Source organism: Pseudoliparis swirei, chromosome 19, assembly GCF_029220125.1.
Source record: "Pseudoliparis swirei isolate HS2019 ecotype Mariana Trench chromosome 19, NWPU_hadal_v1, whole genome shotgun sequence".
Classification (NCBI taxonomy): domain Eukaryota; kingdom Metazoa; phylum Chordata; class Actinopteri; order Perciformes; family Liparidae; genus Pseudoliparis; species Pseudoliparis swirei.
Genome location: NC_079406.1, coordinates 1,059,931 through 1,072,590, shown reverse-complemented (window position 1 = coordinate 1,072,590; position 12,660 = coordinate 1,059,931). Strand labels below are relative to the sequence as shown.

The following is a 12,660-nucleotide window of genomic DNA, read 5'->3' as shown; positions in this document are numbered from 1 at the left end:
AGAGAAGAAGAAGAAGAATAAAGTTCTCACAGCGCGCGTGATTTCTCTGGTCTGGTCACGTGACGGCGGGGGGTCAAACATGGCCGACGAGGCAGCGGAGGTAAACACAGCCGTAGAGGAGGAGACGCTACAACCGCGCGATGAGCCCGAAGTACCGGAAGCCGCGAGCGGCGACGAGTCCGGTGGCAGCGACGAGCGGGACCGGGCGGAGCCGCCGGCCGCGGCACCGGCGGCAGGGAGCAGCTGGTCGGCTCCCATCTTGTCTCTGGCTCGGAAGGCCACGGAAACGATCAGCAGCGGGGTGAGCTACGCCGCCCAGAGGCGCCCCTCACACGGGTCCACCGCCCCGACGGACCGGGAGTCCGGACCGGAGCTCCACGCGGCGACGGCGCTCCCAGGTGGGCTGCGACGTCACTCCGAACACCTGCTCAGCAGAAGTTAGGGAAGTGGTGCAACAGAAAGTCTTCCACTTCCTGTTGGAAACGTATCAGCTGTCGGGTCACGTGACATGAAGAGCACGCTCTTGATTTCGCGGCGTTTGTTCTGCATTCCGTGACGTGTTCCTCCCCACAGCCCCGCCCCCCAGGGACCCGATGGCCATCGAGAGATCCAACCTGCTCAGCATGATGAAGCTGAGCATCAAGGTGTTGATCCAGTCCTCGTTGAGCCTGGGCCGGACCCTGGACTCGGACTACCCCCCTCTGCAGCAGTTCTTCATCGTCCTGGAGCATTGCCTGAAACACGGGCTGAAAGGTGAGCGCCGCCTTCTAGAAACGAGTCGTATGTCATCCAACGATCTCACGCAGATCACTTCCCCCTTTTTGTTGTTTTCAGCAAAGAAATCCTTCATCGGTCAGAACAAGTCCATCTGGGGCCCGCTGGAGCTGGTGGAGAGGTTGTGTCCCGAGTCCGTGAACATCGCCACGAGCGCCAGAGACCTGCCGGGCATCAGGTCCGCTGCCGCGCCACCGGGAGGCCGACGAGGGGATACACATGGAAGTCTGTTACTTAGGGACTCATTCTCTTCTCAGGACCGGCCTGGGCCGAGGACGGGCCTGGCTGCATCTGGCGCTCATGCAGAAGACGATGGCCGACTACATGACGGCTCTGCTGGACCGCAGAGGCCTCCTGAGGTCCGTCCCCAGGAGCACGCTGTCGAACACGGGCTCGTTGGTTTGTTAACGATGTGCATTCCCTCGTCCGGCTCCTCCCAGCGAGTTCTACGAGTCCGGAGCGTTGATGCTGGAGGAGGAGGGCGCGGTGCTGGGGGGCCTCCTGGTGGGCCTCAACGTCATCGACGCCAACCTCTGCATCAAAGGGGAGGATCTGGATTCTCAGGTGAGCGCCGGCCGGTCCCGCGGGCCGTCGCCTCCCGTGTTCTGATCCGCTTCTCCTCCCCCGTTCAGGTGGGAGTCATCGACTTCTCCCTGTACCTGAAGGACCCCGCCAAGAGCGAGACGCCAAAAAAGTGAGCGTCTCCCCGCCGTCTGCACACGGCCCCGATGCGCTCAGCGCCGACCCGCTCTGCTCTTTCTCTTGAAGTGACGCCAAGATGACGGCCATCTTGGATCAGAAGCACTACATCGAAGAGTTAAACCGTCACCTGAGCGGCACCGTCACCGACCTGCAGGCCAAGGTGGACGCCATCGAGAAGACCAACAGGAAACTGCTAGAGGAGGTGTCTGTCTGTCTGTCTGTCTGTCTGTGTCTAAGCTTTGCTTCTCGCGTCTGATGGATTCATTTTGCTCAGCTGACGGCGGCGACCGACAGAATCAACTCTCTGAGGGAAGAACGGCAACATCTCAGGAAGGAGAACGAGACGATCTTACAGTCCAGCCAGAAGAAGGAAGAGGTCAGAGGTCAACGACATCAACTGCATCAGCTCCACCGCTGTCCATAGCCCACACTGTACACCGTGTCTGTGCAGGCAGCGCTTCAGGACAGCCAGGTGGAGCTGGAGACGTACAAGCAGACCCGACAGGGCCTGGACCAGATGTACAACGTGGCCTGGAAGCAGTTCAAGGAGGAGAGGCGCATTCGCCAGGTATCAAGAGGATGTGGAGCATGTGGCCGATAGAAATGAGTCTTCCTGCGAGGCGCCGAGTCGTGTAGCAGCACTCTGTCCCGTGGTCACGGGGAGACTCCAGACCTGAAGCTGACCCGTTGGCAGGAGCTGGAGCGAGAGCTGGAGCTGCAGGTGGGCCTGAAGCAGGAGATGGAGGTGGCCATGCGGCTGCTGGAGAAGGACACGCACGAGAAGCAGGACACGCTGGCCGCCCTGAGGCTGCAGCTGGGCCAGGTGAAGACCCTCAACCTGCAGATGTTCCACAAAGCTCAGGTACACAACGCACATCAACACAACGCATGCTAACGCAACGCACGCCAACACAACCTCTGGCTCAAGGACTGGGAGCGCGTGGCGGGCGAGAAGCAGAGCGAGGCGGTGCAGCTGGAGCAGAAGATGGACGACATGGAGAGAGCCACGGCGGAGCTGGAGCGCAGGTGTGTGTCGTGCGGCGGTTTCTGGTTTTATAAGCGTGCTCCGTCCTGAAGTCGTCCTCTCCTCCCGGCCGGTCGGGCCTCAGGCTGCAGAACTCTGAGCGGGAGCGTCAACACAGCGACCGGTCGGACCGAGAGCTGAGGGCGGAGCTGCAGGGGACGGTGGACGCTCTGCAGAAGCAGCTGACTGACCTGGACACACAAAGGTCAACACGCACAACACGGCACCGACAGTCAGAGTTCAGAGCTCACACTTCACGAAAAGATCTTTTAAATCCACTCCAGTAACTTTCTGTTGCATCTTTTTAACTGGACATTATCCTTCATGGTGCAATGAACATACGTGTGGCTTCTTCACATCTTGAGCTCAAACGAGTGTAAAATCAAATATTTACACAAAAGCAACGTGAATACTTATAGATTATAAATGCGTGTCAACGGGGCTCCAGTAGAAAGTCTCTCCTCCTCACCAACCAAACCTCTGAATCTAAATAAATCAACCGATCTGTTCACGTAACTAGATGGAATAGATGTGGTCAATGTGAGTGTTTTAAAGTAGGTGTGTCTCTGAAGGATGCCTCGCACACACATCTCCTCAGACGCCTTTTTGTTTCACGCAGAATGAAGTGCACCTCTCTGAGGTGAACACCGTGTGTGAGGGATGAGCGTTGACCCGTCTCCTCCGTCCTCAGGCTGGGTCTGGAGGGCGAGCTGCGCTCCGAGCGGGAGCAGCGGCAGAGCCTGCAGAGGGCGCTGCTGCAGGAGCAGGACAACAGCACCGAGCTGCGCACGCAGCTGCAGCAGCTGCAGGGCCTCCACGCGGTCAGCCCCTCACGCCGCCGGGTTCGGGTCACTCGGCTCGGGGTGTAGATGCTTCTTTCTAAATAAGGGAAAAACGTTTCTGCGCTTCGTCTGAACTTCCTGTGCAGAAGTCGTTTTACTTCAGTGGGACTGAGAACCCCAGAGGGCACGAGCTCATGACATCAGGGCGGTCAGCTCCTCTCAACTCATGGCTTTCATCTCATCCCTCGGGCAGCTGCAGCTTGAGTGGTTACTGTTTTGAATGTCTATTTGCTAGTTCAACAGACTCAGTTAAAATGTGTTTGTCCTATTTTTAGTGACTGAGCAAGAATTTGCTAATCCTTTACAATAGTGATTTCCTGGGTCTTGTGTCCGGGGAACAGGAGCTGCAGGACCTGAAGCATGAGAAGCGGCAGCTGCAGCAGACGTGTGGGCAGCAGGAGCAGGCGCTGCAGGAGATGGGGCATCACCTCAGCCAGTCAGTGCTGCCGGGTCTTTCTCACTTTGTTCCGCCAGAGCACGGACCACTTCATAAGCTTTCTGTGTTGCTTTTGTCAAAGGTCTAAACTCAAGATGGAGGACTTCAAGGAGGTCAACAAAGCTCTGAAGGTACGGCGTGTGGAGCGCGTGACGTGTTCAGTGGTGCTGTGAGGAGAGCCTGACCTGTTGTCCGTTGCTCCGCCAGGGCCACGCCTGGCTGAAGGACGACGAGGCCACCCAGTGCAAGCAGTGCGAGAAGGAGTTCTCCATCGCACGCAGGAAGGTAGTGCCCCCCCTCATTGTGCTTCTTCTATCATCATGTCCACATCACTGAGGCGTCCACGTCTCGGTTGCAGCACCACTGTCGAAACTGTGGCGACATCTACTGCAACTTCTGCTCCAGTAACGAGCTGGCCCTGCCGTCATACCCCCGGCCGGTGAGGGTGTGTGACGTGTGCCACGGCCTCCTGCTGCACAGGAGCTCCACCACCACGGCCTCCTGACGGAGGAGCTCCACCACCACGGCCTCCTGACGGAGGAGCTCCACCACCACCACGGCCTCCTGACGGAGGAGCTCCACCACCACGGCCTCACGATGGAGGAGCTCCACCGCCACGGCCTCACGATGGAGGAGCTCCACCGCCACGGCCTCACGATGGAGGAGCTCCACCGCCACGGCCTCACGATGGAGGAGCTCCACCGCCACGGCCTCACGATGGAGGAGCTCCACCGCCACGGCCTCACGATGGAGGAGCTCCACCGCCACGGCCTCACGATGGAGGAGCTCCACCGCCACGGCCTCACGATGGAGGAGCTCCACCGCCACGGCCTCACGATGGAGGAGCTCCACCGCCACGGCCTCACGATGGAGGAGCTCCACCGCCACGGCCTCACGATGGAGGAGCTCCACCACCACGGCCTCCTGCTGCACAGGAGCTCCACCGCCACGGCCTCACGATGGAGGAGCTCCACCACCACGGCCTCCTGACGGAGGAGCTCCACCGCCACGGCCTCCTGACGGAGGAGCTCCACCACCACGGCCTCCTGCTGCACAGGAGCTCCACCGCCACGGCCTCACGATGGAGGAGCTCCACCACGGCCTCCTGCTGCACAGGAGCTCCACCGCCACGGCCTCACGATGGAGGAGCTCCACCGCCACGGCCTCCTGACGGAGGAGCTCCACCGCCACGGCCTCCTGACGGAGGAGCTCCACCGCCACGGCCTCACGATGGAGGCGCTCCACCACCACGGCCTCCTGCTGCACAGGAGCTCCACCGCCACGGCCTCACGATGGAGGAGCTCCACCGCCACGGCCTCACGATGGAGGACCTCCACCGCCACGGCCTCACGATGGAGGAGCTCCACCGCCACGGCCTCACGATGGAGGAGCTCCACCGCCACAGCCTCACGATGGAGGAGCTCCACCACCACGGCCTCCTGACGGAGGAGCTCCACCGCCACGGCCTCCTGACGGAGGAGCTCCACCGCCACGGCCTCACGACGGAGGCGCTCCACCACCACGGCCTCCTGCTGCACAGGAGCTCCACCGCCACGGCCTCACGATGGAGGCGCTCCACCACCACGGCCTCCTGCTGCACAGGAGCTCCACGGCCTCCTGACGGAGGAGCTCCACCGCCACGGCCTCCTGACGGAGGAGCTCCACCGCCACGGCCTCCTGACGGAGGAGCTCCACCGCCACGGCCTCCTGACGGAGGAGCTCCACCGCCACGGCCTCCTGACGGAGGAGCTCCACCGCCACGGCCTCCTGCTGCGGAGGAGCTCCACCGCCACGGCCTCCTGCTGCGGAGGAGCTCCACCACCACACGATGATTTTATACGGGTGTTTGAAGAATGTCATCAAATCTGAGATGTGATTTGGTGGTCCATTTCCACTGTTGCCTGAAATTCAGGAGAAGTAATTAATCTGTATTAAACCCTTTTAACTGACCGGATGAGCGAACATTTATGGAGACTTGTTTACTTAAAATGTAGGATGAGATTAATTTCTTTGGAATTTGATTTAACTGAACCTTAGTTACATTCAGGATCATCAGTGTACTTCTTTATTCTATCTTTTTACAGCTATGGATCACTGCTACATGCAAACTCATTGTATGATGAGAATGTTGAATCTATTTTAGAATGTATTACCTGGTTTTGTAGATTGTGTAACTGCTACAAAGCCATCTTGATTAATTTGGTGATGAATGTTTTGTATACGTATTTGATAAATGAAATAAAGACTCCTTTTTTGCAACGCTCAATTCAATTAGATATTCCAGACTATTTTATTCACTTTGTGCACAGGAAATACAAAGAGCATTGAAGCAGTAGAAACCTTCATGTCAGCAGAGTTGAAATTCACGTGCCCCTAAATCCAGAAAAAAAAACATGCTCTGAACATGTGACGTCTCGATTCAGATTAACAGTTTAACTGGGAATAAAAAAAGAAAAGCTTAACACTAGACGGTGAAATAAGGTCAAAACATCAGAAGATACGCGTCCTGATATGTTTTGTTCTTGCACTCAGACATCGAATCTACGTCAACGCCACCAGCACCGGGCGGGTTGAGAGGACAGACACATCCTGTAATGAACATTTAAATCTGAGAACGGGGAAGACGAACAGCTTCTCTGACACCAGATGATCTCACTTCTCTCTGAAGATCATCCACTTAAAAAAAATACAAACCCTCCCCCCTCCATGCTTCAGACCCTCGCCCGACGGTTACTGGGTGAGACTTGCGTTTCCAGTCCTACCAGCAAAATGCTGAGTTTAAAAAAAACAAACATCAAATCATGGAAAAGAAAATCTACATCCCCCATCCCCCGCTCAGTCCATTCATGGAGCCTCTGCTTCCTCCTCCTCCGCCGCCGCCGCCGCCGCCGCCGTAGTAACTGCTTCCCATCCCGCTCTGGTTACCTAACAAGAGAGAGAATACAAACGATAGGACCGAGGAGTTCCTTCAGGAGCCGGACACAAACAATCCACGACTGTCCTTCCAAGCCAAAACAAACACAGAGGAGGCTGAACTTTGTGGCTTTCGAAGAAACCTCAACGGCGCCGACACTCACTGTAGTCACTGTAGCCGCCCATGTTGCCCTGGCTGCTGTAGCCACCAGAGTACCCCGAGCTCAGCTGGCCACTGCTGTAAGACGACTGGTTCCCTGTAGAGGACAGACATCCGGTTCAGGAGGCCGGAACCACAGGAGCCGACGGCGTGCACACACACAACAGATGCCCCGAGCCTCTCCCAACTCACCCATGCCTCCCATCATCTGGCTGCTGTAGGCTCCGTTACTGCCCCCTGCTGTTGAGTTCAAGAACAGCTCCACGTAGCGGTGTTCTGAGGGGAGAGATCACGACCGTCATCATGCAAACTCACAGGCAGGGGGGGCGGTCCAATCACACGGCAAACTCACGCATGTTGGCTTTGTCCTTGGACATGGCCGCCACGGCATCTTCGTGCGTGGCAAACTCTACGTCCGCCTCCCCGGTCACCCGGCCGTCTGGCCCGATCTCAATGTGGACCCGCACCGGATTCAACGGCGAGAAGAACTGAGGAGGACATATTGAAACACGCGTTAGGATACGAGCTGAACATCTGCAATGTGCAGAGGGAGTTCAGCCGTCTTACGTTGTAGATGTCCGTCTCTGAGGCTCTGTAGGGGAGACCCCTCATGTGGACACAGTGGCCTGTTGTGCTCTGGAAGGAGGAGGAGCCGCCGCCGCCGCCTCCACCGCCACCACCGCCGCCATCTCCATATCGTCCATCCGACACCCCTAAACACAACCACGGTTAACTCTGTCCGTACGGAGGACCCTCGGATAGTGCAGCGTTAGCACGAGGGAACACGGGGCGAGGTCTCATATGAAATGATTGCAAACCGTTATTAAAATCAGATGTCAGGTCCACTTGACACCCACCTCCTCCATAGCCGCCGCCGCCGCCGCGCCGCATCCTCTCGTAGGACCCCCCTCGGCCCATCATGTAGCCGCGGCCGCCCGAGGGCCGGTCGTAGGGGCTCGGCCTCTGCATGCCCATGGGCTTCCGCTGGGGCTCGTAATGGGTCCGCACCTCGGCGCGGCTGCTCTTGAAGATCTCAATGTACCTAGGAGCATAGAGACGGCGCGGTGAGCCGCGGGGCGTGGACCGGCCCAGGCTGCTGAAGATGCACCTGGGCGATGCAGAGGCTGTCATGGTGCAGGCCAACGGCAGTAATATCTTTAGAGTGCTAGAGGCTAGTTGTTAAAACGGTAAAAAAAGAACTTAACTGAGTTGCAAAAATTAAGCTGTGCAAAATGACCAGGGCCTTATTGCCTGTTACACATTTCTTATAGTTACCTGAAGTCATTCTACAACTGATTGAATACAGCGTCCCGTGTCGTCGCCACGACAGCCATTGTCCTGGTTTAGAGGGGCTCCGACCCGTCTGTAACTCTCTGAGCGTTACCTGTGGCGGTGGGCTCCAGATCCACGTGTACAGCGGCCCTCTGATTTTAGCACCAGGGAGACTCCTTACCAGTTAGCAACCTGGACTGATGTGTAGTGCTGAGACAGCATTGGTTCTCAAAAGTAATGGACTGTCGTGAGCGAGCGTGTGTGATGGTGCCCAAGCACCAACCTTCCCGTGTGAATGTGTGCATTTGTGGTAAAAACATTACAAATTTGTTTGAATTAGCCAAAACTAATGTAGTGTCTGATGTGCATTTAGTTCAGATGTTGAGGGTGCACACCATAAGAAAAGCAACGTATCCAGCCAACCGACCAACCATCCCCACCTGTGCCCTATTCTTTCCTTGTGTTTCTTTAGAGCCTTTTCAGCTATATCCTGTGAAGCAAACTGCACGAAGGCCTCCCCCGTACTCCTCCCCTGGATGTCCACCGGCAATGTTATCCCATTTGGCACGATTTCCAACCCTTCAACCCAAGGACAGATAACCCCAGCAGGGGACATATTAAATCACATGCCCAATCACAGAGAGAACTCTAAAGAGAGATAGAAAACTTATGGAAAACTCTACACATCACACATACCAGATCAGTGGCTGGCTAAAGTTATAGTTACTGTAGTTTAGGGATTTAAAAAAAGAAATGAAGAAATGGGGAAAGAGGAAGAACATGGAAACGGGCGCCGTGTGGGGCATCGGGCGAGTATCGGTGTGTTGATGGAGAGAGAGAAAGATCCTGGTGGGCGACAAGAGTTAAAATGACTAAATCTAAACTAATCTAAAACGTGTGTCTATAGAAATGATGCATTCAAAACACGGGTGTGAGTGAATGGGGAGAGGAGACACAATGGGACTGGTCTACTCGGTGATGAGACCCTTTCCGTCACGATGATGACCAGGAGGCACAGACGTCAACATTTAGCTCCGCCGCCTCACATCGGACCCAATGAGAGAAGAAAGGTGATTTAAATGGACGCATGATGGCATGATGGGAAAACGGGTGTTTGCATAACAGATGTCAGCCCCTGAGCTTAACCTGGTCTTTAAATAATTCCTCCATCTAAATTCTAAACTTCCTTTTCTGGCATCATAACCTCACTGATTACAATTTTTTTTTATTTTTTAGTTAGGTTATAATAATTTTCCTATTGCATGTTGACTTCTTGGTAAAAAAAAAGAATTGGTAAGTGTGTATAGGAGAAAGGAGACAAGAAAAGGAAGATGGAGAAGAAGAAACAAGGAACGTAAAACCACCTTTACATCAAGGAGGTTTTACAGGTAACCGCTGAGCAAGTCTTCTTTTACCTGAGAAAAACTGAACTATCTCCTCCTTGCTGCAGCCGAAGGGAAGACCTCGGAGCCGGACGAGCCCGTCGCCCGCCGTCTCGGGACAGTTCGGCCCGGTGTGCTTCATGACCCAGTCCATCTCGACATTGTTGGATTTAAACACTGCATCACAGGACGTACGGCGGTCAGTCATCACAGCGTAACGTTCAGGTAACTCACAAAGGCAGCGGTCGTACACACCCTCGACGTATCTGTGGCCCATCGTTTCTCGGTCCTTCTTCACCGCGATCTTGAGGTCTTCCTCGTTCTCCATTTCCACAAACGCCTCTCCGCTGGGACGCCCCTCTCGTGTGTAGGTGAAGTGGACGCCACCTCCGTTGCTGATGACTTTGCATTCTGCAAAAAGAAATGCGCATCATTAAATATATTCTACATTTCTTGTAATTACAGAAATACTTTCTTATAACAATTATATATGAAATACCTACCAGAGAAAAACCTCTGTACTTCATCCACTGAGCAGGACCATGGGAGACCCCTGATGCGTATTACATATCCCTCATCAGCCATGGCTTGTTACAACACCTGAAGAAAATAGTCCACGTATGAGATTAGGACAAACGCTAGAGATCATACATTCAAACCACAGATCACAGGTGCCAGTTAATGTGTGTGTGTGGGGGGGTTAAATCATTTTAATTTCTCATAAAATGTTCATATCAGATTTTTTTTAACAATTATATTCCACTGTGATTTTCGTCATTGCTTTAAATACACCTCACAATCAATGAAATGTACTAGATTCCCATCCTTGTGCTAGTACATTTAATTAAAATTGGCTTTTTTATCAAAGTGAAAACACCAACTTCCATGTATGGAATTAAATTATATTTGAGTTACGGTCTGCATGTCTACCATATCGGTGTGTATGGCAGAGGGAATGAGGTTACAAGCTTGCATTGAATTACTCACGACACTAAAGAGTATTTTACTCAAACGTAATGTATTCAAATGCTAACTGTAGCACGATGCTAGCTGAGGGCCGCGGCCTGCAGCGCCATCTAGCGGCCGCTTGGAGGCACGAACCGACATACCGTCCATGAAAAGAAGATCACGGGACTTTACCCTGCAACAAAGAACGGTGTCGTCTACGAACATAAATCGCCATTAGTTTTCCAAATTACTTCATCATCCAACACTTTCTCGTCAACAAAAATGTGACCGCTTGATAAAAAAAAGCGCGAACGCGGAGGGCCGGCAGCTAACTTTAGCGACATAACGTGGAGCTAAACTACTTTATTCCGCAAACATTTCCGGCGTCGACGGGTTTCGATATATTAGCGCCAGTTCGCAGAAGCCATATCACGATTTTGTAAATCGTAGTTCATTCATTGCGGGCAGGATGCGTGGCGCCGCGCGCGCTCAGCACCGCACCCAGCCGGGAGAACAAAAGCGGCCCTCTCGCCCGGCGCCATGTTATGAGCGCTGCCTGCTAGCTAGCGCTAGCATGAGCTAGCTAACGGGATATTAATATGATCTCACAGACACACCGAGAGCGACGCGCTGCTGCTGGAGAACGAAAAGTCGGCGATGTGTTTAGATAAGACAATGAAAACCACAATTAAACAAACATATGTACCTGATACAAACGTAGATACCACACGCCGGAGTATGTATGACCAGACCTGCGTGATGCAGCTGAAACCTAGCACTGGGTTGCCAGAGCGCTGTAAGTAACCCCCTTTCGGAGACTACAAAAAAGCCTCACTTAACCACTCATCGCCCCCGTTCCAAAACGCAACGCAACCACGTTGTTCAACGTCATCAGTACTACTGTTATCAATATTAGAATCTTGCTGCGTTTTTAAATTGTATCAAATTGCAAGGGTCTCAAGTTGTTTTAAATTATTCTGTCATTTGTTCCAATCCTACGTTTAAAATCATAGACCGTATAAGAAGGTTAGAATTAACAGGAAATGTGGGATTTTACGCATACCTGGCAACCGGATGAATAACCAATCGCCTCCGTCTTGCTTGCGTCCACGCCCAAAAATGATGACGTTGCCGCCCGAGGCCCTGGCTGGCCGGGTGCATCTCCTGGCCAGGCCTTCAAGTATAAGTTATTCTAACTACAGTGGTCTCTAACTTGTACTTCTTTTAAAATAAAATTAATGTTCTTGTTTTACAACAAAGCAAACTAAAACATTATAAAACCGTAACCTAATAAGCTTGCTTGTTGGTTTTGGTGAGACATGGTCATCAGTTTCAAAGGTATTTTAGGAGTAATGAAAGAGCAGCTCTCAAATTCTTAACAACAAACTAATCAAATATGTTGGTTTGAGGAGTGGCAGCCCAAAAGCAATAAAATAAGCCACACATTGTTCATTGTTGAAATCTATTGACCATCCGAAAGGATTAATGCAGGTGAAGTCCTTCAGCAACTTCAGAAGACCCCTTGAGCAAGGCATGTATGTGTGGCCATGTATAAAATTGAAAGTTAAATAACTTGAATTAAATTCACTAAAGTTAAGTTATTCAATATAAAATAGTTTTTTAAGAACTCATATTTGACTTGATAGGTTTTATTTTCTGTTTTTTTTATACACTCCAAATACATATAATTGGGAAATGTAACACTTTATACTCTTACTATTTGTTTGTTGTTGCAATAAGTCAAATATGATATATGCAGGGTTTTTTGTTGTTGCGTAAACATGTTTTTAGCACTGATACAAAATACAAGTATTAATACAAGTAGGAAATTAACATAATATGTGTCCTTTAAAATACTACTTGACCATTGTTAACTAATCATACATGTCACATCCTTCAGTGCATTTACTTTGGATTCTGAGGTACATTTCAAATAATACACGTTTTATAAAGATAATCAAATATATAACAGTTTACTACATGTATTACTGCAAACAGCAGAATTATTGTTCTCTTGTGTTTTTAGTCTCATGGAATTTAATGATATATTAATTTGCTTTCTAGGAGAGAACCAGAAACATTTACAATGAGATCAGACACTTTTTGATTTCACACAATCACTGGAGTTCCATAAATGCAAAACATATTGGCACAAAAAAAACCTGTTTCCTCACCTATATAAAAAAATAAGTAATATTAAAATATAC

At 52.1% G+C, this 12,660-nt stretch overlaps 2 protein-coding genes across 4 annotated transcripts; one reads left to right on the top strand and one right to left on the bottom strand.

The window, feature by feature from the left end:
• The first annotated feature begins 78 nt into the window (after positions 1 to 78).
• On the top strand, positions 79 to 6,049 carry rufy1 (RUN and FYVE domain containing 1). 2 transcript variants are annotated; one of them, XM_056439960.1, is made up of 17 exons: positions 79 to 398; positions 574 to 753; positions 835 to 952; positions 1,032 to 1,133; positions 1,215 to 1,338; positions 1,407 to 1,468; positions 1,543 to 1,678; positions 1,751 to 1,852; positions 1,928 to 2,044; positions 2,171 to 2,338; positions 2,405 to 2,502; positions 2,586 to 2,705; positions 3,192 to 3,321; positions 3,684 to 3,778; positions 3,861 to 3,909; positions 3,986 to 4,063; positions 4,137 to 6,049. In XM_056439960.1, exons 1-17 carry the CDS (start codon positions 80 to 82, stop codon positions 4,281 to 4,283), a joined length of 2,145 nt encoding a protein of 714 aa, XP_056295935.1. In that variant the 5' UTR covers position 79; the 3' UTR covers positions 4,284 to 6,049. The 2 variants fall into 2 exon arrangements, with proteins under 2 accessions (XP_056295935.1, XP_056295934.1); XM_056439959.1 differs by having other exon boundaries at positions 3,192 to 3,342.
• Positions 6,045 to 11,258, bottom strand: LOC130209989 (heterogeneous nuclear ribonucleoprotein H-like). Of its 2 annotated transcripts, none has more exons than XM_056439961.1 (11): positions 11,160 to 11,258; positions 10,009 to 10,105; positions 9,761 to 9,916; positions 9,539 to 9,682; positions 8,564 to 8,702; positions 7,670 to 7,893; positions 7,419 to 7,564; positions 7,204 to 7,339; positions 7,044 to 7,127; positions 6,856 to 6,948; positions 6,045 to 6,703 (listed from the first exon to the last, which is right to left on the bottom strand). In XM_056439961.1, exons 2-11 carry the CDS (start codon positions 10,088 to 10,090, stop codon positions 6,594 to 6,596), a joined length of 1,314 nt encoding a protein of 437 aa, XP_056295936.1. In that variant the 5' UTR covers positions 10,091 to 10,105; positions 11,160 to 11,258; the 3' UTR covers positions 6,045 to 6,593. The 2 variants fall into 2 exon arrangements, with proteins under 2 accessions (XP_056295936.1, XP_056295937.1); XM_056439962.1 differs by having other exon boundaries at positions 7,709 to 7,893.
• Positions 11,259 to 12,660: the final 1,402 nt, after the last annotated feature.